This window comes from Neodiprion pinetum, chromosome 2 (assembly GCF_021155775.2).
Source record: "Neodiprion pinetum isolate iyNeoPine1 chromosome 2, iyNeoPine1.2, whole genome shotgun sequence".
NCBI classification, from domain to species: domain Eukaryota; kingdom Metazoa; phylum Arthropoda; class Insecta; order Hymenoptera; family Diprionidae; genus Neodiprion; species Neodiprion pinetum.
Genome location: NC_060233.1, coordinates 8,608,449 through 8,631,765, shown reverse-complemented (window position 1 = coordinate 8,631,765; position 23,317 = coordinate 8,608,449). Strand labels below are relative to the sequence as shown.

The window sequence follows — 23,317 nt, the reverse complement described above, 5'->3', positions numbered from 1 at the left end:
GATGGGTCGCTGGAAAACGCGGCGAGGGAAGAGGGGGAGGGATTTCGGTGAGCGGAATGTTCGGAAGATGCGCCAGCGAGCTGCTCCATGGTGGGGCGGTTTGAGGGGCAGAGCGGGGAAGCCCCTCCGTGGCAGAGTACTACCATATATGGTAAAGAAAGCCGGGATTGGCCGAGGGTGCCATGTCCTTATTGGCGGGGTGGCGACTGGTGGGGGGTCTTCTATACGCTCCTGTTCATATAATACACTGCAATTCGCCTATCGGCTACATTCTGTGTTTGGTGCTAGATTGGTCAACAGTGCGGTAGTCTGTAGTGAGCCGACACCCTCCTAACTTGTACATATTTTTTTACACGAAAGCGTAAGTTTTATTATTTAAAAGTGGAATTAAATACAAACGCGCCGACGAAACGAATCGAGAATTAGAAAAGAAAAAAAAAACACGTACGAATATCATTTACGCCCGTATTGAAAATTTTCTTCGTTTTAATTATTCGGAAAAGTTCGTTCGTTCCTTCGTTCATTGCTAGGAGTTTAACTCGAAATATCAGTGAGAGAATATATATCTGTTTACGGGCTAGTAGGATACTCGGTAACAGTGCGTGGGCAGTTTTGCTGGAAAAATATATGCAACCTGTATAGTATGAACGTATTTTAATTTACCTCTGCGACTTCGAAGTGGGTGTGTTTCGAAGAGATACGTGTCCATATTTGGTGTGTTCTGTGACAGACTTCCGTCCCACGTTCGAATATTCGCGATTTTGCATAATTGTGCGTACGAAGTTTGTTATACGTGCCTGCCGAGACTTTACCGTGCGTTTCGTCGGCCGGCTCGAAGCCGGTTTTTGCATTGACTTGATTTGATTGAAAAAGTGATTTATACCGGATGAAAATTAGCAAATTGAATTATTCGGTTGTAATTTCACTTATTCCTCACTCAATTCGTTATCAATGTTCGTTACTTTTTACTCTGCAGTACAGTTTGTCAAATCCTCCCATCAGACACACCGGCCCAAAAGTTTTTCTCTTACGAGTTACCACTTTATAATCTGCTCATTTTTGTTACGTACTTATCCGTTGTGAAAAAAATCATTTCCGTGATCGGTTTTTTCTTTGGTAAAGAAATCTGCTACCCGTTCTATCGATCGTTCTCGCCGTATTACTTGCCTGGTTTGGGCGGGGCAGAATACGCGTTATGGCGCTTGTCACTTTGAAGCATCACCGAAGTTATTTATAAAAGAATGCTTGTTCAGGTTTTTCGGAATCATTCCTCGTATTACTACGAATAATTGTCGGATAACGCGACGTCGTTAAAAATTTTATTCACGAAAAATTATTCGATTGAAGTAATCTACGCTCCGCCAACGGACAGCCGGGTGGCGTGAACATTCGAATTGGCAGCCATTTTGTAAATCGGTTAATCACGTGACAAGATTTTCGTGTTCGATTTGAAATTTGAATTACTGGTCATTCGAACTTATTTAAACATCAACGAATATTTTTTTTTTTACCAGGTTACAATTAACTGCGATGTAGTCAGATCCTAAAATTATTCTGAAATTTGATTCTGGGCTTCTGGAATTTTACAAATCATTTTTTTTAATTGACACACCTTTGATAGATTGAATATTATTGCTCGTGTGGTTGTTGATCGAGTATGTTCATGGAAATCTGAAGACACTGTTTAGTGTCTTGGTTTATAGAGATAATAGATTGAATATCCTGAATTTAAATCGATACATGCCCAAATGAAAGGGGGGTTTTTAATTGACGGTTCTTTTTTTTTGTATTACAGCTAACCCCACAACAGACTAAACATGTGTGACGAGGAAGTTGCTGCACTCGTAGTTGACAATGGATCCGGTATGTGCAAGGCCGGTTTTGCCGGTGATGACGCGCCCCGTGCCGTCTTCCCGTCGATCGTTGGACGCCCTCGTCATCAGGGTGTGATGGTTGGCATGGGTCAGAAGGACAGTTATGTAGGTGATGAGGCCCAGTCAAAGAGAGGTATTCTCACTCTGAAATACCCCATCGAACACGGTATTGTCACCAACTGGGACGATATGGAGAAGATCTGGCATCACACCTTCTATAATGAACTTCGTGTCGCCCCAGAAGAGCACCCAGTCCTGCTCACTGAAGCTCCATTGAACCCGAAAGCTAACAGGGAAAAGATGACCCAGATCATGTTTGAGACATTCAACACGCCCGCTATGTACGTCGCCATCCAGGCCGTGCTCTCCCTGTACGCTTCTGGTCGTACCACCGGTATTGTGCTTGACTCTGGAGATGGTGTTTCCCACACTGTCCCCATCTACGAAGGGTATGCTCTTCCCCACGCTATCCTGCGTCTTGACTTGGCTGGTCGTGACTTGACCGACTACCTCATGAAGATCCTGACCGAGAGGGGATACTCGTTCACTACCACCGCTGAGCGTGAAATCGTCCGTGACATCAAGGAGAAACTCTGCTACGTCGCCCTTGACTTTGAACAAGAAATGGCAACCGCTGCTTCGTCTTCCTCATTGGAGAAGAGCTACGAACTTCCTGACGGCCAGGTCATCACCATTGGAAACGAGAGATTCCGTTGCCCCGAGGCTCTCTTCCAGCCTTCATTCTTGGGAATGGAAGCTTGCGGTATCCATGAGACCACCTACAACTCGATCATGAAGTGCGACGTTGACATCCGTAAGGACCTGTACGCCAACACTGTACTGTCTGGTGGTACTACCATGTACCCAGGAATTGCCGACAGAATGCAGAAAGAGATCACCGCCCTTGCACCTTCGACCATGAAGATCAAGATCATCGCACCACCAGAGAGGAAATACTCCGTATGGATCGGTGGATCTATTCTTGCATCGCTTTCCACCTTCCAGCAGATGTGGATCTCCAAACAGGAGTACGACGAATCCGGCCCATCCATTGTCCACAGGAAGTGCTTCTAAGCGCATTATACTGATAGTCATTTACCCACATCTTCGCTATCACCACACGAAAAAGAAAAGAAAAAAAAAACAAAGATAGAAAGACAAAGAACAACACCGCCAACTTCTATGAGTCTCTTTACAACCATGTGTGCTGGACAACACCGCGATCGATCAATGGTATATATTTGCGTTTCATCTGATACAAGGTTTTTCCTTTATATTGGATCAAGTGGATTAATTGAGAGAAGACTACATCCTTGGAGGCTCCTTAAAGATCCTTGCTCTACTCATTTTTCATCATTTAACTAGACACCATTATATCTTAAAGTGCTCCTATACCTTACCCCTGAACCCCTTCTCCCCTGATGCCCCTTTTCTCCTCATTCCCCTACTCCCAGTTGTATTATATATCAAAAATAACATACTAGCCTATGGTAGTGTGTACCTAACATTCACTGCATATTATATTTTTCATTGCGATATTTTTTATTCGCGAAATTTAATTGTATTATTATTATTTTTTTCTCCGCCGCATTCTATACAAGCATTTCTATTATCAACATCTTCTTCATGAGTATGAGTATGAGTATGATATTAGTCATATTGTACAAGCTGAACTTGTAGATGGAGTGAGTGCAAATTTTTAACGGGGAATAGACTCCATTGGAAAGTTGCCTTATTTTTATTCTACAAACCGATAGAAAACACTGGTACGAATATACCACAACTATGATTACTCTGCTCTTGTATTTAAATATATGATATTTCTGTTGACTTAGAGGGCGCATCATTCCGGGCAGGCAGGCCTCTATCTTATTTTTTAATTATTACTGTTATTAATTATTAATTAAAGAAAGGATTGAAAGACTCTTGTAAGGAGAGACCGCCGGCCCAAAGTAAAATATATCCCACATGCTCGCTCAAAACATTAAACCTGCAAGCTTGATACATTGTGTTGATTCGACAATTTGTAAGATATTGATATAAAAAGAAGAAAAACGAAAAAAATGCAAAAATACTACTTTTCGTAATATTTAATATTATAATAAAATGAGAATAGAAACGAATGAAAGGCGTAACAATTTTGTAATACTGTAGGACAACGCAAATTTTTCAGATGAAAATTTTTCCATCATTGTACGAACATCATTTCAATGTTCTTTCTTACAAAAAAAAAGAGAAAAAAAAAACAAAAAAGAAAACTTAAAGACGGTTTCTTGCCTTAGTGGGCGGGATCCTGCCAAAGTGATTATTAAACACTAGCCAAAGTATTATAATTTATTCCCATTATATTGTGCAAGACCACTCACGTACACAAACTTAAGAAGACTACTTTAGACTTATGGGATTATAAAATAAAAATCTTAAAAAAATTTAATATTTTATTGTGTTTATTGAACCTTACATTTACCACCTTTTCCCGTCTTCGAATAATAAAATATAACATTGCATACTAAAATTTAAATACTTAACATTATTTCACTATTGTCTCATGGTATTCGTTTTTAAAATCTTTATCTTACGAATTGTTAGAATCGCGAACACAAAATTAACAAAACCCGTATCATTTGTATCTCCAATCTTACTGTTCCAGCCTGTAGCTTTGTACCGTATAGACTAATTTTTGTATCTTATTATTACTATAAACTACAACTATTATTCTGTAAGTATTAGGTTTACGTTTTCAGCCCAATAAAGTTATTTTCCATGAATAATACGGTCTCACCTGTTGTTTTGATGATCTTCAATTCCATTGTACCAAAAAATATGTTACCTATTTGTTCGGATAATATTCAAACTACCAGGTTCAAATCGATTATGCTTTTTTCTTCGAAAATACGAAAATAGGGATTTTAAATTTTTTATGTACTTTGGTCTCTTATTAACCCAGGCACTGAATATAAAATTACAGATACTTGTGAATCGTGGAATACTGATCGGAAATTCTTGTATTTATTTTATTATCAAGAACTTACGTCATCTGTAAAACAAGAGCAACGCAACATTACAATTTCATAATTTCGAAAATCGCCACAAGTTTATCAATTTGGATAAAATTTAATACATTATGAAGGTGATACTATATCGCAAAAGAATAAATCATTAAATGTGTGCATAACGCGAATTACACGATATGCAATGAGCTGATTTTGTGTACTTGAATCTCGATCACACTCTACTACGATTGAGTTTGTGATTGCGATTTGGAATTATCCTCAAACCTTAATAAGAAATCAGTTCCAAAATCATACAGATATTCAGCATTTCAGGAATCAAAATTCTAGAAATGAAGATCGCGGTGAAACGTTGAAGCCATACGAATTTTCCCGCTGGGCTGAAGATAGCTGCAGATGAGTCAGCTTTGATTCGTCGTGTTGTCCAATAACGCGATTAAATCACAGCAATTCGCGTGATGCTGAATCCACGTATAACACAAGTGATAGTAGAGAGCATCTGTTCACTGTTCAAAGTTGTGTTGCTTTGTTCGGATTTACGAATGACGCCAGACGCAGTCATTGACATGTGTCACAAATGTACAGACATCAATTTTGTCAATTAAGTAACAATTTATTTGTTTTAATCGTAGTTCAGTCATGCCCGAGGCGAATCATCCTTCGGACCAGTATTCGACATGGGTAAGTTGACCTTCTGTTTACGTGTTTACATTCGCTTTCTAAACAAACGCAGAGCTGTCAATGGCGACTTAACCTTATTGGTCAAAAAATTTCTGCACTAATATACTGTCGAAATTGAGAAGACAAGACGCTCGCGATAAATAACTATTCTTAGATATCTGTTATTACTAAACATATGTTTTCTGTTGGCGGTGTATCGTTTCCATCATTTCTCACATGTGTGTTATCAGTCCCTATTATTTTTAATCCCTCATTCTCAGGTGGGACTTATATACATTTTCAATCTCATCGTCGGCACCGGAGCACTGACACTACCTGCAGCTTTCAGTCGGGCAGGATGGGCGCTGGGTCTGACTCTCATCTTGATATTGGCTTTCATAAGGTATAGTAGAAAATTATTTACAGTTTGTCCCACGCACTTCATATTGACCCTCTTTTCAAACGATGCATTACACAAAATAGTATGGTCGTTCATATTTTTTCCTAGAATATTCTTAACAATACTCTGGAGCTTAAATTCAATGTGTTCTGGTTTGCACTGGACACTTGATCTGATCTTGAAGATGTGAATTTATTGTGGATCGTATTTTGTTGCTGTATAGATTGTGTCTTCTTTACAGCTTCGTCACTGTAACATTTGTTATCGAAGCCATGGCATCTGCAAATGCTGTTGTGACGTGGAAGCGGATTCAGCAACGCAAACGTGTAGGTGTTATTCATAAGTGGTCAATTTCGCACTCAATATTTTACTCGCCACAGTAATAACTGTGCATTTGACCACAAGAATTTCTAGTATTCAAATTGCTATTTGTCAATTATGAAATTTTTCTTCAAACTCTAGACGCTGCAAATGTCTGGCGAATCAGCTGCGTCAAACTCTGATTCTGAAGACACTCCTTTGGTTTCGACAACAGCTAGCAGCCCCGAACGGCATTGCACAAACTATCGTTATTATGCTATACAGGACAAAATAGAAATGGGAGAAATGGCTTCGATATTTTTCACCAAAACTGGTGTGATGCTGTTCTATCTCTGCTTTGCTGTATACTTGTACGGTGATCTAAGTATCTACGGTGCAGTGGTGGCTAAATCGCTCGCTGATGTGGCCTGCACTTATCAGCCAGCTAATTTAACTTGCAACGATACAATACCTGATACAGAGGCTTGTTGGGAAGGCGTTGAGACCAACAGGCTGAATGCCTATAGAATATTTTTGGTACGTTTTTTTATTTCATTATCTTACGTTAAATTGTAACAATTGAAATCCCAGATTTTTATTGTTCAAATCGATACGAATGTACAATTTTTAACCATATTCTCAACTTATACTTGGTTTTTTATTACTTTTAGACAATATTTGTAGCTGTGCTTGGTCCATTTGTCTTCTTCAATGTTCAGAAGACAAAGTACCTTCAACTCCTGACATCTGTAATGCGCTGGCTTGCATTTACCATTATGATTGTCTACGCTGTGCGAAAACTTGTAATCGATGGACCGCAACTTGATACACCAGCAGCAAACATTTCTGGTAAGTAATAAAAAATTAATACTTTTTTAATTCATTGTATAATTTGTGAGGCTACAGATTGCCTTATTTACTACTTGCACTTTGTTATATGTCTGTGAATGAATTTATAATGATTTTTGTGTAATGGGAAATAATATTGTCCGTGAGATCGTTGTATCGATATTCAGTTTACAATTAGAGAAACCTCAGGAAGGTCAGAAACTAATGGAACTTTCCTTACAAATATCAGGAGTTCCTGGCCTTTTTGGTGCTTGTGTGTACTCGTTCATGTGTCATCATTCGTTGCCAGCATTGGTAGCTCCGATAGCCAACAAGTCAACATTAAACCGTTCTTTATTTTTGGATTATATTCTGATAGCAATATTTTACTTGCTCTTAGCATTAACTGGTGTATTTGCATTCAAACACTTGGATGATTTATATACCCTCGATTTTGGACCCAGAGGTTCAGGCGATTGTTCAAAGAGTGACAACATTTTCATAGTTCTGCTTGAATATTTCCTTGCCTTATTTCCAGTTTTTACCCTCAGTACAAGTTTTCCAATAATAGCTATAACCCTGAGAAATAATTTACAATCGTTATTCCTGAGCGATGGTACTAGCTATAATCTCTGTGTTCGAAGGCTGATATTTCCCGTTATGGCGATATTACCGCCGTATTTAATCGCTTTAGCTACTAAGGATTTGTCGGTCCTGGTCAGTATTACCGGTTCCTATGCCGGGGCAGGCATTCAATATTTAATTCCAACCTTGCTTGTTTATGCAGCAAGACAACAAACAACTAGAACCATAGGTTCTGGTGTTATGAATAACTTCGCAAGTCCATTCAGGACGAATTATTGGCTAATATTTGTTGTCATTTGGTCAATTACTTGCATGGCTTTTGTATCAGTTAATTTAATGGAAAAACATTTATTAAGATCTACAGTTATGTAGACTACCACCCATACTCCTGATAATGATAGGCTTACAAGGCTGATGCTAGCAACCAGGATTCGCAGCCAAACGTTCTAACGTTCATTCGAATAAGATAGCTAAGTACGAAAATCTAAATTTGTATAGTACCTTGAATTCCCGATACGTTTATAGAATTATGAAGATGAAACTGAACTGCATTTTTATAATTCCAAAAAGTTTAACACGTTTGGCTGGTAACTTTGACTGCTAGCTTCAGCTTCATGACAGGCTTCACATTTGTTGAATATAGACTTCATATCAGCTGTATATATTTGTCATTTTTTCCGCGTGGCAGTTGTCAATCAAAAAGCAAAAAAAGAGTTTTGAATATGTATCGACGCAATTTTAAATCCCTTATTTACTGCTATTTAAATTTTCATTTGACAAGAAAGTATTAGGTGTGACTAGTTTACAAATATGATTTTTCTTCTTTGAGAAACTTATTCATGCATAATACAAGTCCTAGATACATGCTATCTACAATGCATCGAACAGTACATTTATACTTTTATTCGAGTGTTCATAATTCGCAGGATTACTGGCTTTGTATCGCAGCTTCTATAGTTATTTTGTTTTGAACTGCCTGAGATTTATTATTTTCAGTTCGTTAGGTATTGTAGAAACATTTCGGAGGCTTTTCGAATTAAATAATTAATTGTATTTATTGAGGAGAAATATTTCTGAAAATCAAATGTGTTGTACTGAAATCGTAGATGTATGTTCACATTACGCTTGCAGAGTGAACTAGAATCCAATTACAGAGTGCGGGTAGCAAACAAATTTAATTTAAATGCATTTAGACTGGATTTATACTTTATTTTATTAATTTTAAACCAAAGAGAAAGAAAACTTTTAAAAAATATTAATTTCAGTTGATCTTTTCGTTGTAATACATTTACATTTCCGATTGATTTACCAAATGGTTTGTTTGCAATTTAAAATTACTCTAACAATATTTCTTTGATCTTCCTTGAATCTGCTCTAAAATGTAGCAATTCGATTTTCACGTTATAAGTGAATATAAGTTCCTCAAAATTCCCAGATTTCATTCTGTAACCATAATAAGAATAATTACTGATAATCGCGTTTCGTTATATTTAATGTTCACTTTAATTACTAGGATTATATGTTAATTATTAAGCACATAAGTAATTACTGAACGATTTCTTATACGTATATTATAAAATATGTGCAAACAATCAACATGTTCATGAGACAATAGCAGATGAGTGTCAGACAATAGCGTATGTAATTGATGGCAATAACATATTTGTAAATTGGCTAAAATATTAAAAAATATTGGCCAAAGCCTTACACTATGAGTTAAAAAATGTAGCTAATATTTTTATTATATATCTGAGCACATTGCACGGGATAGAGTTCTTAACAACGCAGTGTCTTCGAGTGCTCTATGCGTGTGCCGACTTTATTTCTTATTTACTTGGAATATAATTAGGAGTACGCATCACCAATACAGAGTTTCAATTCTACTAAATTTAGTGCTTGGTGTGACTAAGTTCACAATCAGTTGAATTATAATTGGCTTTAGTTAATCTATTTGCCAATTAAAAATGGGACTAATATTTTTAGGATAAACCTTTGTGCCACGATGTTTACGGATTTTGAGAGATTTACAATTATCAGTTTTTTTTTCTATCAAGTATGGCATGATAATGCTTTCTACAAGCGTAATTAAATTGCCCACCCTCCATGCGCACATGTTTTTACGATTGGCATAACTAAAATGGCCTCTCCCAAAGTGATGTTGAATAGTATTTTCAGCTAAGGAGTTTGTAAAATTGTAAAAAGAAATTGTTTGATTTTTATATTACGTATAATGTATAAGTATATGGATATTAATACAAGATTATATTATGATTACCTAGACGGTTGTATACTTAAGATGTGTATATTTATAAAAATAAAATGTATGTCTTACTGTATCTCTAATGTGTATAACGGTCAAGTACGCAATAGAAATAACCGTTAGACTATTATCCATAAAGTGGAGATCTAAGTTCACCATTTCACTCATTTGAAAGCAGCATTCTAGTTCCATAAATTTATGAATCCATTCATCGAAGCTGTAGGTAGGTATAGTCTACATATAAATCATGAATTTAAATACCTACTTACCTTGCGCATATACTGATAATTTGGTAAAATTATTAATTACATTCAATCTGTTGTTACAGAAAATGGTGCGAGTATACTTGATACCAAGTTCAATATCGATACATTTACACAGGTATGTATAATTTTGTGTACAAAATTAATCCTAATCAATCATAATATATTTTAGAGAGAATTGAAGTTTTTATTTTTTGAACTATAAACTGAAATTCTTCTTTAACGTTAAATATCTGACAAAAATACAAAGATGCGAAAACAAAGTTTCCATGTAAATAAATAACTGTAACAATTAGCTGTGCCTTAGATAATTTGTAAGTTAAAAATGCGGAGCACAAGGATCCACGTATATCCATATAATTTTTGGTAAAACTAATTTGTATTTTTGCACGTGTTTTAAACATATTTATGAGTTGTTATTTTTCGATTCTTAGAGATAGTTCAATTACGATATGTATCGCGTTTGTTTGGCGGGTAATAGGGCGATAATTTTGCCGAAAACTTATTTTAGTTGTCTTCAAGTATTGCCACTGGTAATATAATATGCAGTTATAAATAATTTTAATATGCTTTAGGATGTGCCTCGTTTTTGTTCTCAATAATTTTCACTATAAGGGCATGCCGCCGCTCCATGTCCCACACATTCTATGACAGGATTATGACTACTGTCCCACATCCCTGGCCCACACTGTCGACAAAGTCCGGCCAATGCGCACGGTAACTGAACTAACTGACGAAAATGGTGTAACAAGCCCCTAGCTTTTCTTATTATCACATGCCCATCCATATACATAGCTAGCGAACTAAAGTGCAGTAGCATTTCATCCGTTTTCAAATCCTGCGCTATCACGTCCTCAGCATAAACACACATTATTGCCAAACACAAGAATAAATGAAAATGATCTGTTAGGTAGTTCACCCAACAAGCTTCCCACATCACCAGAGCAATTTCTGTTGGAAATTCTCGTTTTAGGCATCTGTAAAGAAAAGAATGGATTGATTTTTAAGTGTCTTGCGTTATTGGCTGATCTGACCATGAGTTATTCTTGATTTTCATCGCTAACTTACAGTAATATCCAACGATGGCAGAACAGCAACTCCAAAGCATCGGTGTGCTTTTCTAAATGAGCATAAAACTCGGGTACCATAATTCTGATTAACTCCCTCAGGTAACACAAATTCCTATCCATATCTGTGTCTGTTGGCGTACATACAGCGACTGACCTTTGCATCAGGCCAGCAAAACACCAAAATGCTTCAGCTTCGGAATTCAATTCAGCTAACAGGGGTGCCAAAAGATCAGACATTCCTTGCGTGTATCCCAATTGCGGATTGTAAACGGCATAGTTCAATAAAATGTTTCTAGAATCGTGAATCATATTCATTACAAATTGCTAATCTACTGAGGTGTTTGGTACTGTGTAAAAAAAGTCTATCTTACTTCATAATCTCAATGTTTGGATTATCTTCTCCAGCATAATAGGGATTACCCCGGTCGGTTCTCACAACATCTTTTTCTACGATGCAGACCACGTTTCTCCAGAAATTCTCTGCCTGTTCTGGGCTCATACTTTCTCTGCGCCTTTTGATTTCTTCATATTCTTCCTTTCTTATACAATCAACTTGTTCACGCTCTTCGTAGGTGCTCTGGTAAGAATAGCAGTGCAAAAGGAATGGCCAGACGATTTTTCGTAGAGCTGGTTCCAAACCACCAAAAAATATCCCCTTCCTCAGCGCCAAGTCATCTTCTACTTGTCCACGTTCGTTTAACAGGTCTTTCCATGCCAGTGAAGTTATCATTGCGACTTGACCTTCTTCGGGGTGCAACTCGTCCTGACTTACTTCAGGACGGCAGACCATGAATTGTCTGAAAATGTTCACACAAATTTAGAATAATCGGATTAGGCCAGTCAAAGCAAGAAAAAATTGCTCCATTCAAACCTGTACGGCAACGCCTCGTCTGTGTCTGTTCCCAATCTCGGATACAGAAGCTGGTGCCACTGGTACAGAGTTCTGGCAAGTCGGTCCAATCCGCCGTGATGAAAATGGAGTATTTTATACTGACTTTCCCTGCTGGCAACAACCAGCTGTCCACAAGTGCATCCAGGGTCGGAAAAAAATAGTCTCAATGACCTCATTTGGCTCAAGTCAGCTGAGAATCTTCTGCAGCGATGAGCTCTTCTCAAGGTGACCGGAGATGCCGTAGCACTTTCGGGAAACATCAAGTTGTGCTGCAGTGCCAAAAGCTCTGGGGACCTCATCCATGTTGGAAATTCTTCAACTGTGCATACAGGAGTTTGAGTTATAGTTTTTCGTAATAGTAATTCGTCACCATTGAATAATTATTTTAAACTTATTATTTACCATCAGTTGGAGCCATTATGTTCAAACTGCATGTTGAAGTTAACGACATACTTCGGCTCTTCATGCTGTCATCGTCACATCCCCATACTCTTATTTCATTCTTGGTAAATACCTTGTCGTCATTATTTTCTGTCTCGAATTCAGTCTTAGACATTCCAGTGTTTACAAACTCTATGCTCTTCGCCCCTGATTGAATGCTCTTTGTTTCTTTTGAGTTTACTGCGTGCATAGATCTTGAATTATCTTGTCTTTGATACTTTTCTTCACACTTTGTATCGTTGCTATCTAAATCCGAATCAGTACTTTGACCTTCCTCTTTCGCATCCCTATATTTTACAGAGTTTTGACTCTTAGGTTTAGCATTAACATTATCTAAGCTTATAGGGTTTTGAGTAGCAGATTTTGTATAACTAATAATATTTTCTCTTGTTTTCTCTGAGTTCTGATCATTGCACTCAATGTCTACATTCGCAGTACATTTTTCGGGATCGACTTCGGTGGTTTTAAGTCCATTTTCTGTCTTTCGGTCAACATCAGTTTGTACTTTAAAATTCCCACTATATCCAGAAGTCAATCGAATACCATCAGAGTCTCTATTCTGTGAGAATCCATTGCCTCCTTTAGAATATCCGCCAGAACAAATTCGTTCACAGTCCCCGCAGTTAACAGGTTCCTTGACTTCGAGGCAGACGTCAATGTTTCCTTGAGCGGTGTCATACTCTAGTCTAGAATCACAGCTTTCTTCAGAAATCTGTCTTTGGTATTCAAGATCCAGTTCTTTCAAAGTTCCATCCAGCTTCTTTGAAAAATTATTCTCCAAAGTAGTTGGATGTTTTCGAAGCGTACTGTTTGGTATCCAACTCAAATGCAACGTAGGAACTGTAGCGTTTTTAACAAATCTACAGGTGACCGTCAAGTAACCCGGATGATGTACGACATCGCAATGTTGTCGCATTATCGTCGGCGGATGAACGCATACATTGTTTTTGCAAAACAACACCTCGCCATCCTGGTATAGCGTAGCACGCGAATCGTGGCCTCCGTCACCCAAGATGTAGCTGCTTGCCTTTTTTAGAATATTAGGTAACGGCATGTTCGTCATGTAATATTTCTCACTTTACATTAAATTATGTGTGTATAATGGCGCTAATATCCCCAAGTTAGTCACTGTGTAGCTATCCAGTTAGCAGGTCATTCAGATACACTTTTTACGTTGAGTTAGTCCCAAAACCAGGTCACAAGGTAATTGACTATTTGAATATCTGCTCTTGAATAACTCGTTTATCACAGTTGGTCATCATTTTTAGTTATATTATTAGTTAGAATTTATTACAAGAAAAATTATTTTGGGCCGTTTTAAATTTATTTATAGTTTACACATTAGATCAAGAGCCGCCAGTCTGCTCCGTTATGCAGCAACCAATTGTAGCGCATCGTTTAACACTGACTTTGGATTACCTGTTTATGTTATCAAACCTGCAAACTCATTACGATGTAAGTGTGTTATCATTCAACTAGCTGTCGTATCCTCACAGCACAGGTAAGAGATACACGTTTACTGTTCTTTGGAATATGTAAGTTCACATTAAGTCAAAGACTGTTCAGTACGAACTTGTACTGTTGTATTAAACGATTTGAATAACTTATATTTTTTCATATAACTTGCGATAAAATTTGATTGAAAACCTGAGTATTTTATATAAAGCTCCCAAATTTACTATTCTTTACAATCGTGTCTGGTTTAAAATTCCGTTTAGATACCGTCACACTTATAAGAGAAGTTGGTTGTTGCTAATATTATTCAAAGTTTTAAAATTACTCTTTCATGTAAGTAAAATCACTTTTGCGAATAGAGTTATTAAGGCTGTAAAGGCATTGTTCAGTTACATGCGAATGGGTGCGGTGCACATTTGCATAGTAGAGAGGCTAGTATTATTACATGGTTCGCAGGAACATTGTTTGGTAAAAGATAGTTTTGTAGATTGATTTGAAATGTGTACCAGTCACTAATTGTCAATACAACTAACACAGTATCATGGACAAACTAACGACAGGTAATTACAGATCGTATTTCACTTCGCGAGTGAAGTGAAAGTATTTATTTGAATCGATACAACTTTTTTCTTCAAACAACAGTTTAAAATATGTTTAAAAACTTGTTCCAAATTGGAAACATTTAATGTCTTCTGGGTATATTCGTATAAATAAACACACTGGTATATGTTACAATAAATAAGTTATTAAAAACTACTTAATACTGTAAGCGTAAAACGCGAATGAGGTAAATTAACGTATAGTTTAGTTCATAGTTAGGTCGAAGAATGTTATTGGCAACATTAAACAACACAGATGTCCAATATTTGGGATCAATATGCCCCATCTGATCCTTAAGACCCAGCTGCTACCGCGGTACTACTCAGGTCACTAACATCTGCTTTTAAATATAGTTCTCTCTTATTGATTTTTCTGTCAAATGAGGGAAACATTTGTCTCAACATACCTCGCTCAGCATTTTAGTTCATTTACCCTTGCTATTTGTTTAAGGATTATGAATACAGTGTAGATACATACAAAGTTACTGTTCAATTATCACATGTTTGATAGTTTTCAATTGAAATATTGAGGGATGCGATGATGTTTAAAAAAAAACTGGATTGAAAATGTTTTTTACAAACTCCATGTCCTTATGAAAATCGAAATATATTACCATCAAGGTTTTCAGTCTTCACAATCAATAATTGCAATAAATTGAAATACTATTTTACAGTTATGATCAATTTTTTTCAGCTAGTCTTTTGTTTTTTACTGCAATCTTCCTCATCGCTCGAGTCGATAATGTAAACTTTCCTTTTCTCGCTTACTCGTTCACTCGCCACAGTTACATCCTGTATGTTATCTGACCTAGTTTTCTCTGAAACTGAATGTTTATTCTCTGTATTACTACTTTTATGTTCGGTATGGTTATTTTTCTTAGTATTACAACTACTTCTTTTATCGTCCAAACCGATTTTATTAGATCCTGAGTGTTCAGGATCTTTAGAGTTGTGCTTATTTTTACTCGAATTGTGTTTGTCCTTTGTGTCACTCTTTTTCTCAACTGATTTTGAATTGGAATCAGATAGTTTACCGCCGTTCTTTTGCCGTTTTGAAGAAGCGTCCGCATCCTCGCGCGGCTTATATTTACTGTTACTCTCTGGTTTTGACGGCGATGCAGTTTGACTTTGTTTCCTAGAATCGGTGGATTTCTGATATTTTTCCACCAAACTATCGCAGGTAGATTGGATCAAATTTCCTTTCACTCTAAACATTATTTGATGACTTTTATTCAAAGCAGCACCAGATTTAGGACCCCGTTTCAAGTATGATATCGTAGAGTATGCGGTGAAATGAAAATCCTCCTGTAAATAGCCTTCTATAAGTAAATGAGCGACGATATTTTCCGCGACTTCCCTGGAATGTTTCGGAATAGATACCGACGGTACTCTCAAACTAACAGCACCCTTGCCAAACCAAGAGTCAATCAACTTTAGTGCAGTCAGTCGAGTGTCGCTCTGAACGGCTTTAGTCATAATTTCGTACAAGGCCCTGCAGCAGGAACCGATATCAATTTCTTTTTTTTCTCTGGGTAGCCGACAGTTGTCGCACATTTTAGCACAGTCACTAGCTGTCCAAACCTCCTCAAAATGTGTTGCTATCAGACTTCTACGGCATGTATTTTGATCAAGGCAGAAAGCGATTACTCTGTATAAATTTTCCAGTCCAACTCTATCTTTGAAAACCATTCCACTCAGCTTAAACACGTCTGCCAATCTGTACAGCACAATGCATTCAGCCTTCTGACCATCCCGTCCGGCTCTTCCACTTTCCTGATAAAAATTTTCCATTGACTTTGATATGCAGTGGTGAATGACAAATCTTACGTCTGGTTTATCGATGCCTAGACCAAATGCTATCGTTGCTATAACTGCTTGATATTCGCCGGACAACCATTTAGCGTGCACCTTTGTTCGAAAGCTTGCCTCAAGCATTGCGTGATAGCAGCCGACCCTCAAACCTCGCGATCTTAAATCCGTGGTCAATTCTTCGGCATCTTTAATGGTCGTCGTGTAAATGATCCCAGTCTTGTTTGAAAATCTATTTTTGAGCAGATCCTCCAGCATCGACATACACTCTTCTTTGAGTGCAGGCTTGCATCGCACTTCGTAATAAAGATTAGGTCTATTGAACGAGGCTCTGAGTACGAGACAGCCCTCTATGTCCAGCATCTTTTGTACGTCAACAATGATTTTAGCCGGGGCTGTGGCGGTCAGTCCCAATATCGGTACATCAGGGAACATGGATTTTAAAACGCCGAGGAATTTATAATCTGGTCTGAAGTCGTGGCCCCACTGACTGCAGCAGTGTACTTCGTCAATCGCTATTCTATCAAAACGATTCATCGTGTACGCTTTCTGCAGCTTGGCCATAAACCTCTTGGACTTTGCCATATATTCTGGGGTAATGTATATCAAACGTAGGGCTGATTTTGCATCGGTCATAGAGTTCATGATTTCCTTGACGTCCTCTTTGCTAGCGGTTGAACTCAGCATCATCGCCTTGACATTAACTTTACGCAGGCCGTGGAGCTGGTCCTCCATCAGCGATACCAATGGAGAAACGACCACTGTTATCCCGTTTGATATTACAGCTGGCAACTGGTAGCAGAGACTTTTACCACCGCCAGTTGGCATGATGAGCATAACATCTTCCTTGGACATGATTGCGTTCATGGTCGGCAATTGTAGCTTCCTCAGATTTTTTATCTTGAAAACATTGTTCAGTTTCTCCATCAGCTTCGCGTACCATGGGAAATTCTCTCTGTCCCAGTTTCTGTTCGACAAAGATATGCTCTTCTTTAGCAGGGCGTCATCTCTTAGTTTCTCTTTACGTTTGACCAGGACCTTCCGCCGATCGTTCAGTTTTTGTAATTCAACGTCTATCTGCCGCAGCTCGTAATCGATCGCCGCAATCTCTTCTTCCTCTGTAACTTTAAGACGCATAAAATTATTAGAAAATATTGTCAGGGGAACAAGAACTAAAATTATCTGAAATATGGGTTTGAAAATGAAAATGAATACTCAGGAAATACGGGTGCAAGTCCGTTTCCTTGCAGAGAAAAAAAAATAAGTTTCAAACTTTGAAATCGTGTAAGTGGTCTTTGTATTGTTTACCTTGGTAATCATCGACGTTAATAACCGGCTTATCATCCGGCATCGTGGATGAAATGAAAATCGTGATCAAATGTACGCGAGTAAATACATTGGCCTTGAGAACCGGTTGTTTCCTTTTATCGTTGAGTAAATGTAAACGGCAGCCTACGGGAGCTGTGAATTGGCATGGTTCACCTGCTGGAGGTGAAATATAACATAACCTGCAAAACTCCGGTCAGTGGCAGTCAGCTGTGCTTTCTGAATAGGTATGTAACCGCGTATATTCGCATAAGTACATACATGCAAAGCCATGCTTAACCACGCACTCACACAACTTCCGAATGAGTATCGTAATCCGTGCGTGCACGTACGTTATTAACCAGTGTTAATGACAATACTAATTATCAGTAGATATTTTTTCATCTTTCCGTAATGTTGAGCGCTGTTTTGCGGGCCTGCCCAGCTTGGCTAGAAAACGGACTTATATCAGCTTATTTCAGGGGTATTTTTGGCCAAATTTATAGTCGACTAAGCCAGGATTGGGCCTCTGGGTTTTCTGTGCTTTGGATATTCGCATTTATGCACGATATTGCCCATTTTTTTTTATTCAATGTGTACATTCTCAAGATGTAATAATAATCGCCACAATGGCCGTTACTTGAAAATTTATATTTTCAACTATTTTACTGCTATTTCAACTCCACTGCTCATCTGCTGCGTTGTGCGTATCACTCGAGTATTTTTCTAGCTCAATACTCATCAATCTCATCATTTCAGCGAAAAGCTTATCGACAAACGGATTTTCTGGTACGCATAGTGAGTCTGTAACGATTGATCTGTCCAAGATGAAGGTTCAGATCTTACCGGCTCTTCAGGACAATTATATGTACTTGGTGAGTCTTCTTTTTTGATACGAATTCAATTTTCTGGAGAATAATTTTATTTGATAGATTTAGCAGAAAATTTTGTTTTCTTACCATACCTGTATTCAAAGTTTGAAAAAAAAAAATGTCCCAAATATTAATCAACCGAAATATTCCTATCCTTGACTTTCGCAGCCCTTTGAAATGCCCAACCATGTTTTCAGATAATCGATGAAGCTACTAAAGATGCAGCTATTGTAGACCCTGTTGATCCTGATGCAGTTTATAAAGCGGTCCACGAGAATCAGGTGAATTTAAAAAAGGTCCTAACCACTCATCATCACTGGGATCATGCCGGTGGAAATGAAAACTTAGTAAAGAAGTTTCAACATCTAGAAGTTTATGGTGGCGATGAAAGAATCGGGGCCTTAAACAGGAGGGTGAAACACGGAGACTTGTTCAAAATTGGTAATATCGATGTAAAGTGCTTGGAAACTCCGTGCCACACAACTGGGCACATTTGCTATTACGTTACTGCAGACCAAGATACTCCGGCTGTTTTCACTGGTGAGTTTCTATTCGATCGAGAATTATCATTTAAAACCCTGCCCTGATAATTTATTTCTACAATCAGGTGATACGTTGTTCGCTGGTGGTTGCGGGAGATTCTTCGAAGGTACTGCCGATCAAATGCACAATGCCCTTATCAATGTGCTGGGCATATTGCCAGATCAGACGGTGAGACCAACATAAATATTTATTTTGCATTTGCAGAGCTGATAAGAAGTAACTTTTCACACTTTTACCTAAAGTCTAGAGATTTTTTTCTCACAAAATTTTCGTTGCAATCAGGATAATATTATTGTAATAAATTTGCTGTAAATCTTAGTCGTCGAGTATACTAATGGAAAATACTTTTTTAAAAACCAGTTCTGCACTTGCGTTCGGATGTTTGTTTTGTTTGAAGTTGAGAGGAGATGATTGACAACTATAATTGTACCCAATACCGCAGAAAGTCTATTGTGGGCATGAATACACGGAGAGTAATCTCAAGTTCGGACTACACGTTGAACCAAACAATGAGGCAATAAAGCAGAAGATACAGTGGGCTCGTGAACAGAGAGAGAAAAAGCAACCAACAATCCCCAGCACCATTTCCGAAGAGAAAAGCACCAATCCATTTATGAGGGTTAATGAACCTTCCGTTATGGATCACGCGAAACAAAGCGATGCAATTGCGACGATGGCAACTATTCGCAAAGAGAAAGATGGTTTCAAGGGATAGATAAATGCTGTACCAAAATGATTTAGTACTCATGCTACGTTAATGGTGACAAGAATCAGAACTCATTATCCTTTGTCAATGTTACATTAAACATTGAAACAAACCTTATGCTATCTGTACAATTGAATACTTGGAATATAATACAAGGGGTTGAAATATTTAACATTTCATCTAGAAATAGACTTGCCTAAAGATTAGATTTGATGTGATGGAAAAAAAACAAAAAAAAATGAACATTCTCAAGTTATATTCAACGGCATTTGAGGTGGTGCGTCCTCGGACTTCTTATTATAAATTTGCATTTCCGCAACGTACTTTTCTTTCGAACGCTCGTACATGTCGTAGTAAACCTATAACAAGAAAAACCAAAATTTCCGATACATGTTATCGGTTTTTTTTTTGTTCTCAATCTTCAAAAAAAGTGTATATTTTGATTTCAGTTCAATATTGTTCTAAATATAAGTCAAGGTTTCTTGTTGCTGACTTGACCCCCAAGAATCATCCCCAAGTGGATTTATATTCGGGAATTTTAGCAAATTTCCGTTACGCACTGAAAGTCTTTTTTATGAACATTTCAATCATAAAATTGGACCAATGGAATTCAAGCTGTGATATTTTAATCTACCTAAGTTCCATTGGTGATTGTACCTACTTTAAAAAATTGCAATTTATAAATTAATATGGTCATTAGGGTGTTTTCGAAAATTCCTGCGGACAAGGCGGAAAAAGTTTGCAAGAAATCAAAAAAAATGTACGCGAAACTTGATGTCTGCAGGTCAACTCTAAGAACTGCCTCCGAGGCAGTGAAATATCCCATTTAAATAACATGGGAATTCGAGCTTACTACATTCTTTTTTTTTTCCCCGCCTTAATAGTGCTTCGAAAAATCTGAAATTTGGTTTACGTCTTCCCCGTAGTCATAGGTATTTAAAAAAAAATTGGCCGATTTCCAGTGATAAAAGTTTCGAAATCCCACGAAACACAACTTTGAGGTTGTTCAGGCTTCAAGTTTTGCGTACATTTTTTTTGATTTTTATGCAAACTTTTTCCGTCTTGTCCACAGGAATTTTCGAAAACACCCTAAATAAGGATCACCCTAATGGTCATATAGTCTTGTGACCTGTGTACCCAAAAAAAAGTTGTGAAATGCAGACTGAAAACTGAAGGCTGACTTGTATTCGGAACAATATGGTACATAGCCGAAATTTCTGTAACCTTTTTGTCCTCTGAGGTGAGCGATTTCCAGGTTGTTGCCAATTGCCTGGTAAGTTCTTGTTTGCTAGGTTCTGGTTCCCCGGCTAGTCTTTCCATGACTCTTGGTCTTTGTTCTTGACAGAATTGGAAGAATGGATTAGCAGGTCTCTTTGGAGCATTTGGATCTGCCTTGCCTCCTTTCCGCTTTGTCGCTTTCTTTGGTTTATCTTCTTTCTGATGATTGGCAGTAGATTTTGAGCCTTTCTCTTGCTTGGGTGTCGCTTGAGACACGCTATTTTCTTCTAAGACCCCCATCGGAGCTTCGCGCCATTTATCTCCGTGCTGATCTAATCGACCGATTAAAAATCTGTGAAATTTTCATCCATGGTTTCAAGTATTAGATAAACTACAATTTAAATTAATTCCAGCAAAAGCTGATCAGTTATTTAATGGTGATGTAGTACTAGTGGTTTAAAAACTTACTTTTTTTCTTTTCGGGTATGCCTCAAAAGTTTTCTCACTTTCTGAATTCGATATACAAGTCTTTCATTGTCCTGTAATATGAAGCGACGATAAGTCACTGGAAAAAATCGATAAATCACACAAATCCGGTGGCATACCTGTTGTAAAATTTCGCATCTTTCGAGTAGAAGTTGATATTTTCGCTTATAGACATCGTACTCCTCTGTCTCCATTTCATATTCAGATTCGTCAGACATCATTCTCGTTACGTAGAAAACCGCGTATTTTTAAGTATTATTCAAATTTTCATTCCCGTATTACTCTCGTCTTGTCTTTCAATCTTATTTTTCGTCAGAAATATTTTGATTTTGAGGTTAGAATTCTCACAATACTTGACAAGAAGTTTTAGTTAGGTTTGCGTTAATTTTTTTTCAATGTAACAACAAATACTTGACGCTCGATTATCTTGACGAAACTTTTTACAAAAATATTTTATCACATTCTTGACTTTATCTAATGTTGTCAATATTTTATTGAAGGCAAAATTACATCACTGACATTGTTGATAGTTCCTCGAAGACACAAGTTATCATCCGAGATCATTCTCGTTTTTTTGTTTTTTTTTTTATTCTTTTTTATTTTTGTTATCAACAAATCAGCGTGAGATGGCACTGTATGTTTTCTAGCGTAAACATTGTCGATGATGCAGACTTAAACGCACAACTGTTGTGAAACAGTAGAACCCTCTGTGCTGTCTACTATTCTTTCGCTGTTATACTTGCAATCGCAATTATTTACTTATCTATGCATGTATACTGTAGCGAAAATATTTTTATCCGTATTATGTACTTGAATTAGAGTTCAATTTGCTAATTGTAAGACAATGTCAGCAAGCTGTTACGTCCTGGTATCGAAATGAGTAAAAAATTTATAACTCTCCAATTAAAAAATTGAACAGAATTCATCAGTTTGAAATTTAAATCTAAAACACTTTAATATTCGTTGAATTTATGCCCATTTCAAAATCTGGAATATTTGTATATAAGTGACTGAATTATGCTTTCTGACCAACTGAATGCTATATCGTTTCACAGCGTGATACCTTCGTTATCGATTGAATCAGGCAAGTTAACCAAGGTTTCACAAGTTGCCCCGTTTCATCGCGCAGGGCATCGCGCTACACGCATATATCTCTATATCTAGGGCTAGGGTATTTATCGGAGTCACGTATATACGAATCACGTGTATGGAAGGCATATGTAACAACAAATGTCGTGGAACATCAGGCAGGTATCCAATATATGATAATCGCATACGAGCGATAAGGGGGGGGAGTAGTCCAGACGAAGAGAAATCGATCCTCGAAGTTTCCGTTTTACCGAAAAGCAGCGATTGATAAATAGCGTGGCGGAAGGGGGGGGGGGGGGGGGGGATAAAGTTGTCCTCTGTCCAATCTCGAAGGCATTCAATTGGGCTGACAAAGGCGCCACGGCACGGTGCGCAGCCACCGCATTGAACTGCAACGTGGGCCAGGAAAAGCATACAATCGTTGTTGCCGCTAGCAACTCATCGTCGCGACAGCAGCCGGCTTCAAGGCGCGGCAGGTATGGGGCGGCGAGGTGAGGTGTGAGTCTGGTGTAGAGACGAGCGCCCTCGACGAGGGGCAAGCAGAGTGGCGGGGATAGATAACGGCGTCGGCGGGAGGAGAGTTGCGGTTCGGCGCAGGCGCACTCTCCGAAAACTCGCCCTCTGATGAAAATATTCGCCGATCGTGAAACG

General features: G+C 37.9%; 7 protein-coding genes across 10 annotated transcripts in view; 3 read left to right on the top strand and 4 right to left on the bottom strand.

Annotated features, from left to right (window-relative positions):
* Positions 1–838, bottom strand: part of LOC124211888 (uncharacterized) — a 34,746-nt gene extending 33,908 nt beyond the window's left edge. Inside the window, exon 1 of the mRNA XM_069133788.1 lies at positions 664–838. Coding sequence (XP_068989889.1) covers positions 664–709 — 46 coding nt within the window. The 5' untranslated portion in view covers positions 710–838. The remainder of the gene's footprint in view (positions 1–663) is intronic.
* LOC124211883 (actin related protein 1) lies at positions 223–4,308 on the top strand. The gene is made up of 2 exons (XM_046611396.2): positions 223–361; positions 1,796–4,308. Exon 2 carries the CDS (start codon positions 1,818–1,820, stop codon positions 2,946–2,948), a length of 1,131 nt encoding a protein of 376 aa, XP_046467352.1. The 5' UTR covers positions 223–361; positions 1,796–1,817; the 3' UTR covers positions 2,949–4,308.
* A 1,007-nt stretch (positions 4,309–5,315) lies between these two features.
* LOC138190299 (transmembrane protein 104 homolog) lies at positions 5,316–8,030 on the top strand. The gene is made up of 6 exons (XM_046609996.2): positions 5,316–5,566; positions 5,827–5,948; positions 6,187–6,271; positions 6,408–6,782; positions 6,917–7,094; positions 7,324–8,030. The coding sequence occupies exons 1-6, from the start codon at positions 5,525–5,527 to the stop codon at positions 8,028–8,030; spliced, it is 1,509 nt and encodes a 502-aa protein (XP_046465952.1). The 5' UTR covers positions 5,316–5,524.
* A 314-nt stretch (positions 8,031–8,344) lies between these two features.
* On the bottom strand, positions 8,345–13,647 carry TBC1D16 (TBC1 domain family member 16). Its single transcript, XM_046609993.2, has 5 exons — positions 12,546–13,647; positions 12,123–12,462; positions 11,623–12,048; positions 11,250–11,543; positions 8,345–11,158 (listed from the first exon to the last, which is right to left on the bottom strand). The coding sequence occupies exons 1-5, from the start codon at positions 13,645–13,647 to the stop codon at positions 10,777–10,779; spliced, it is 2,544 nt and encodes an 847-aa protein (XP_046465949.1). The 3' UTR covers positions 8,345–10,776.
* A 413-nt stretch (positions 13,648–14,060) lies between these two features.
* LOC124211187 (hydroxyacylglutathione hydrolase, mitochondrial-like) lies at positions 14,061–20,040 on the top strand. Of its 4 annotated transcripts, none has more exons than XM_046610000.2 (5): positions 14,061–14,085; positions 18,512–18,627; positions 18,822–19,164; positions 19,232–19,335; positions 19,610–20,040. In XM_046610000.2, exons 2-5 carry the CDS (start codon positions 18,580–18,582, stop codon positions 19,880–19,882), a joined length of 768 nt encoding a protein of 255 aa, XP_046465956.1. In that variant the 5' UTR covers positions 14,061–14,085; positions 18,512–18,579; the 3' UTR covers positions 19,883–20,040. The 4 variants fall into 4 exon arrangements, with proteins under 4 accessions (XP_046465956.1, XP_068989887.1, XP_046465955.1 ...); XM_069133786.1 differs by lacking the exon at positions 14,061–14,085 and adding an exon at positions 17,850–18,000; XM_046609999.2 differs by lacking the exon at positions 14,061–14,085 and adding an exon at positions 18,078–18,101.
* LOC124211186 (ATP-dependent DNA helicase Q1) lies at positions 15,328–18,246 on the bottom strand. Its single transcript, XM_046609994.2, has 2 exons — positions 17,756–18,246; positions 15,328–17,571 (listed from the first exon to the last, which is right to left on the bottom strand). Exons 1-2 carry the CDS (start codon positions 17,796–17,798, stop codon positions 15,329–15,331), a joined length of 2,286 nt encoding a protein of 761 aa, XP_046465950.1. The 5' UTR covers positions 17,799–18,246; the 3' UTR covers position 15,328.
* LOC124211189 (uncharacterized) lies at positions 18,488–22,621 on the bottom strand. Its single transcript, XM_046610001.2, has 4 exons — positions 21,697–22,621; positions 21,560–21,630; positions 21,098–21,443; positions 18,488–20,232 (listed from the first exon to the last, which is right to left on the bottom strand). Exons 1-4 carry the CDS (start codon positions 21,796–21,798, stop codon positions 20,122–20,124), a joined length of 630 nt encoding a protein of 209 aa, XP_046465957.1. The 5' UTR covers positions 21,799–22,621; the 3' UTR covers positions 18,488–20,121.
* Between the last annotated feature and the right edge of the window lie 696 nt (positions 22,622–23,317).

Bases quoted from the DNA above. Each gene is read 5' to 3' on its own strand.
- LOC124211883 (XM_046611396.2), top strand. From the start codon at position 1,818: ATGTGTGACGAGGAAGTTGCTGCACTCGTAGTTGACAATGGATCCGGT.
- LOC138190299 (XM_046609996.2), top strand. From the start codon at position 5,525: ATGCCCGAGGCGAATCATCCTTCGGACCAGTATTCGACATGG. The intron at 5,567-5,826 runs GTAAGTTGACCT...CCTCATTCTCAG, and splicing joins CGGACCAGTATTCGACATGG to GTGGGACTTATATACATTTT. The intron at 5,949-6,186 runs GTATAGTAGAAA...TCTTCTTTACAG, and splicing joins TTGATATTGGCTTTCATAAG to CTTCGTCACTGTAACATTTG.
- TBC1D16 (XM_046609993.2), bottom strand. From the start codon at position 13,647: ATGACGAACATGCCGTTACCTAATATTCTAAAAAAGGCAAGCAGCTAC. The intron at 12,049-12,122 runs GTTTGAATGGAG...GAACATTTTCAG, and splicing joins GACGAGGCGTTGCCGTACAG to ACAATTCATGGTCTGCCGTC. The intron at 11,159-11,249 runs GTAAGTTAGCGA...TTTTCTTTACAG, and splicing joins TGCCATCGTTGGATATTACT to ATGCCTAAAACGAGAATTTC.
- LOC124211186 (XM_046609994.2), bottom strand. From the start codon at position 17,798: ATGCCGGATGATAAGCCGGTTATTAACGTCGATGATTACCAAG. The intron at 17,572-17,755 runs GTAAACAATACA...TGCGTCTTAAAG, and splicing joins TAACGTCGATGATTACCAAG to TTACAGAGGAAGAAGAGATT.
- LOC124211187 (XM_046609998.2), top strand. From the start codon at position 18,167: ATGTTGAGCGCTGTTTTGCGGGCCTGCCCAGCTTGGCTAGAAAACGGA. The intron at 19,165-19,231 runs GTGAGTTTCTAT...TTCTACAATCAG, and splicing joins TACTCCGGCTGTTTTCACTG to GTGATACGTTGTTCGCTGGT. The intron at 19,336-19,609 runs GTGAGACCAACA...CCAATACCGCAG, and splicing joins GCATATTGCCAGATCAGACG to AAAGTCTATTGTGGGCATGA.
- LOC124211189 (XM_046610001.2), bottom strand. From the start codon at position 21,798: ATGATGTCTGACGAATCTGAATATGAAATGGAGACAGAGGAGTACGAT. The intron at 21,631-21,696 runs GTATGCCACCGG...TTCATATTACAG, and splicing joins GATGCGAAATTTTACAACAG to GACAATGAAAGACTTGTATA. The intron at 21,444-21,559 runs GTAAGTTTTTAA...AAAATTTCACAG, and splicing joins CATACCCGAAAAGAAAAAAA to ATTTTTAATCGGTCGATTAG.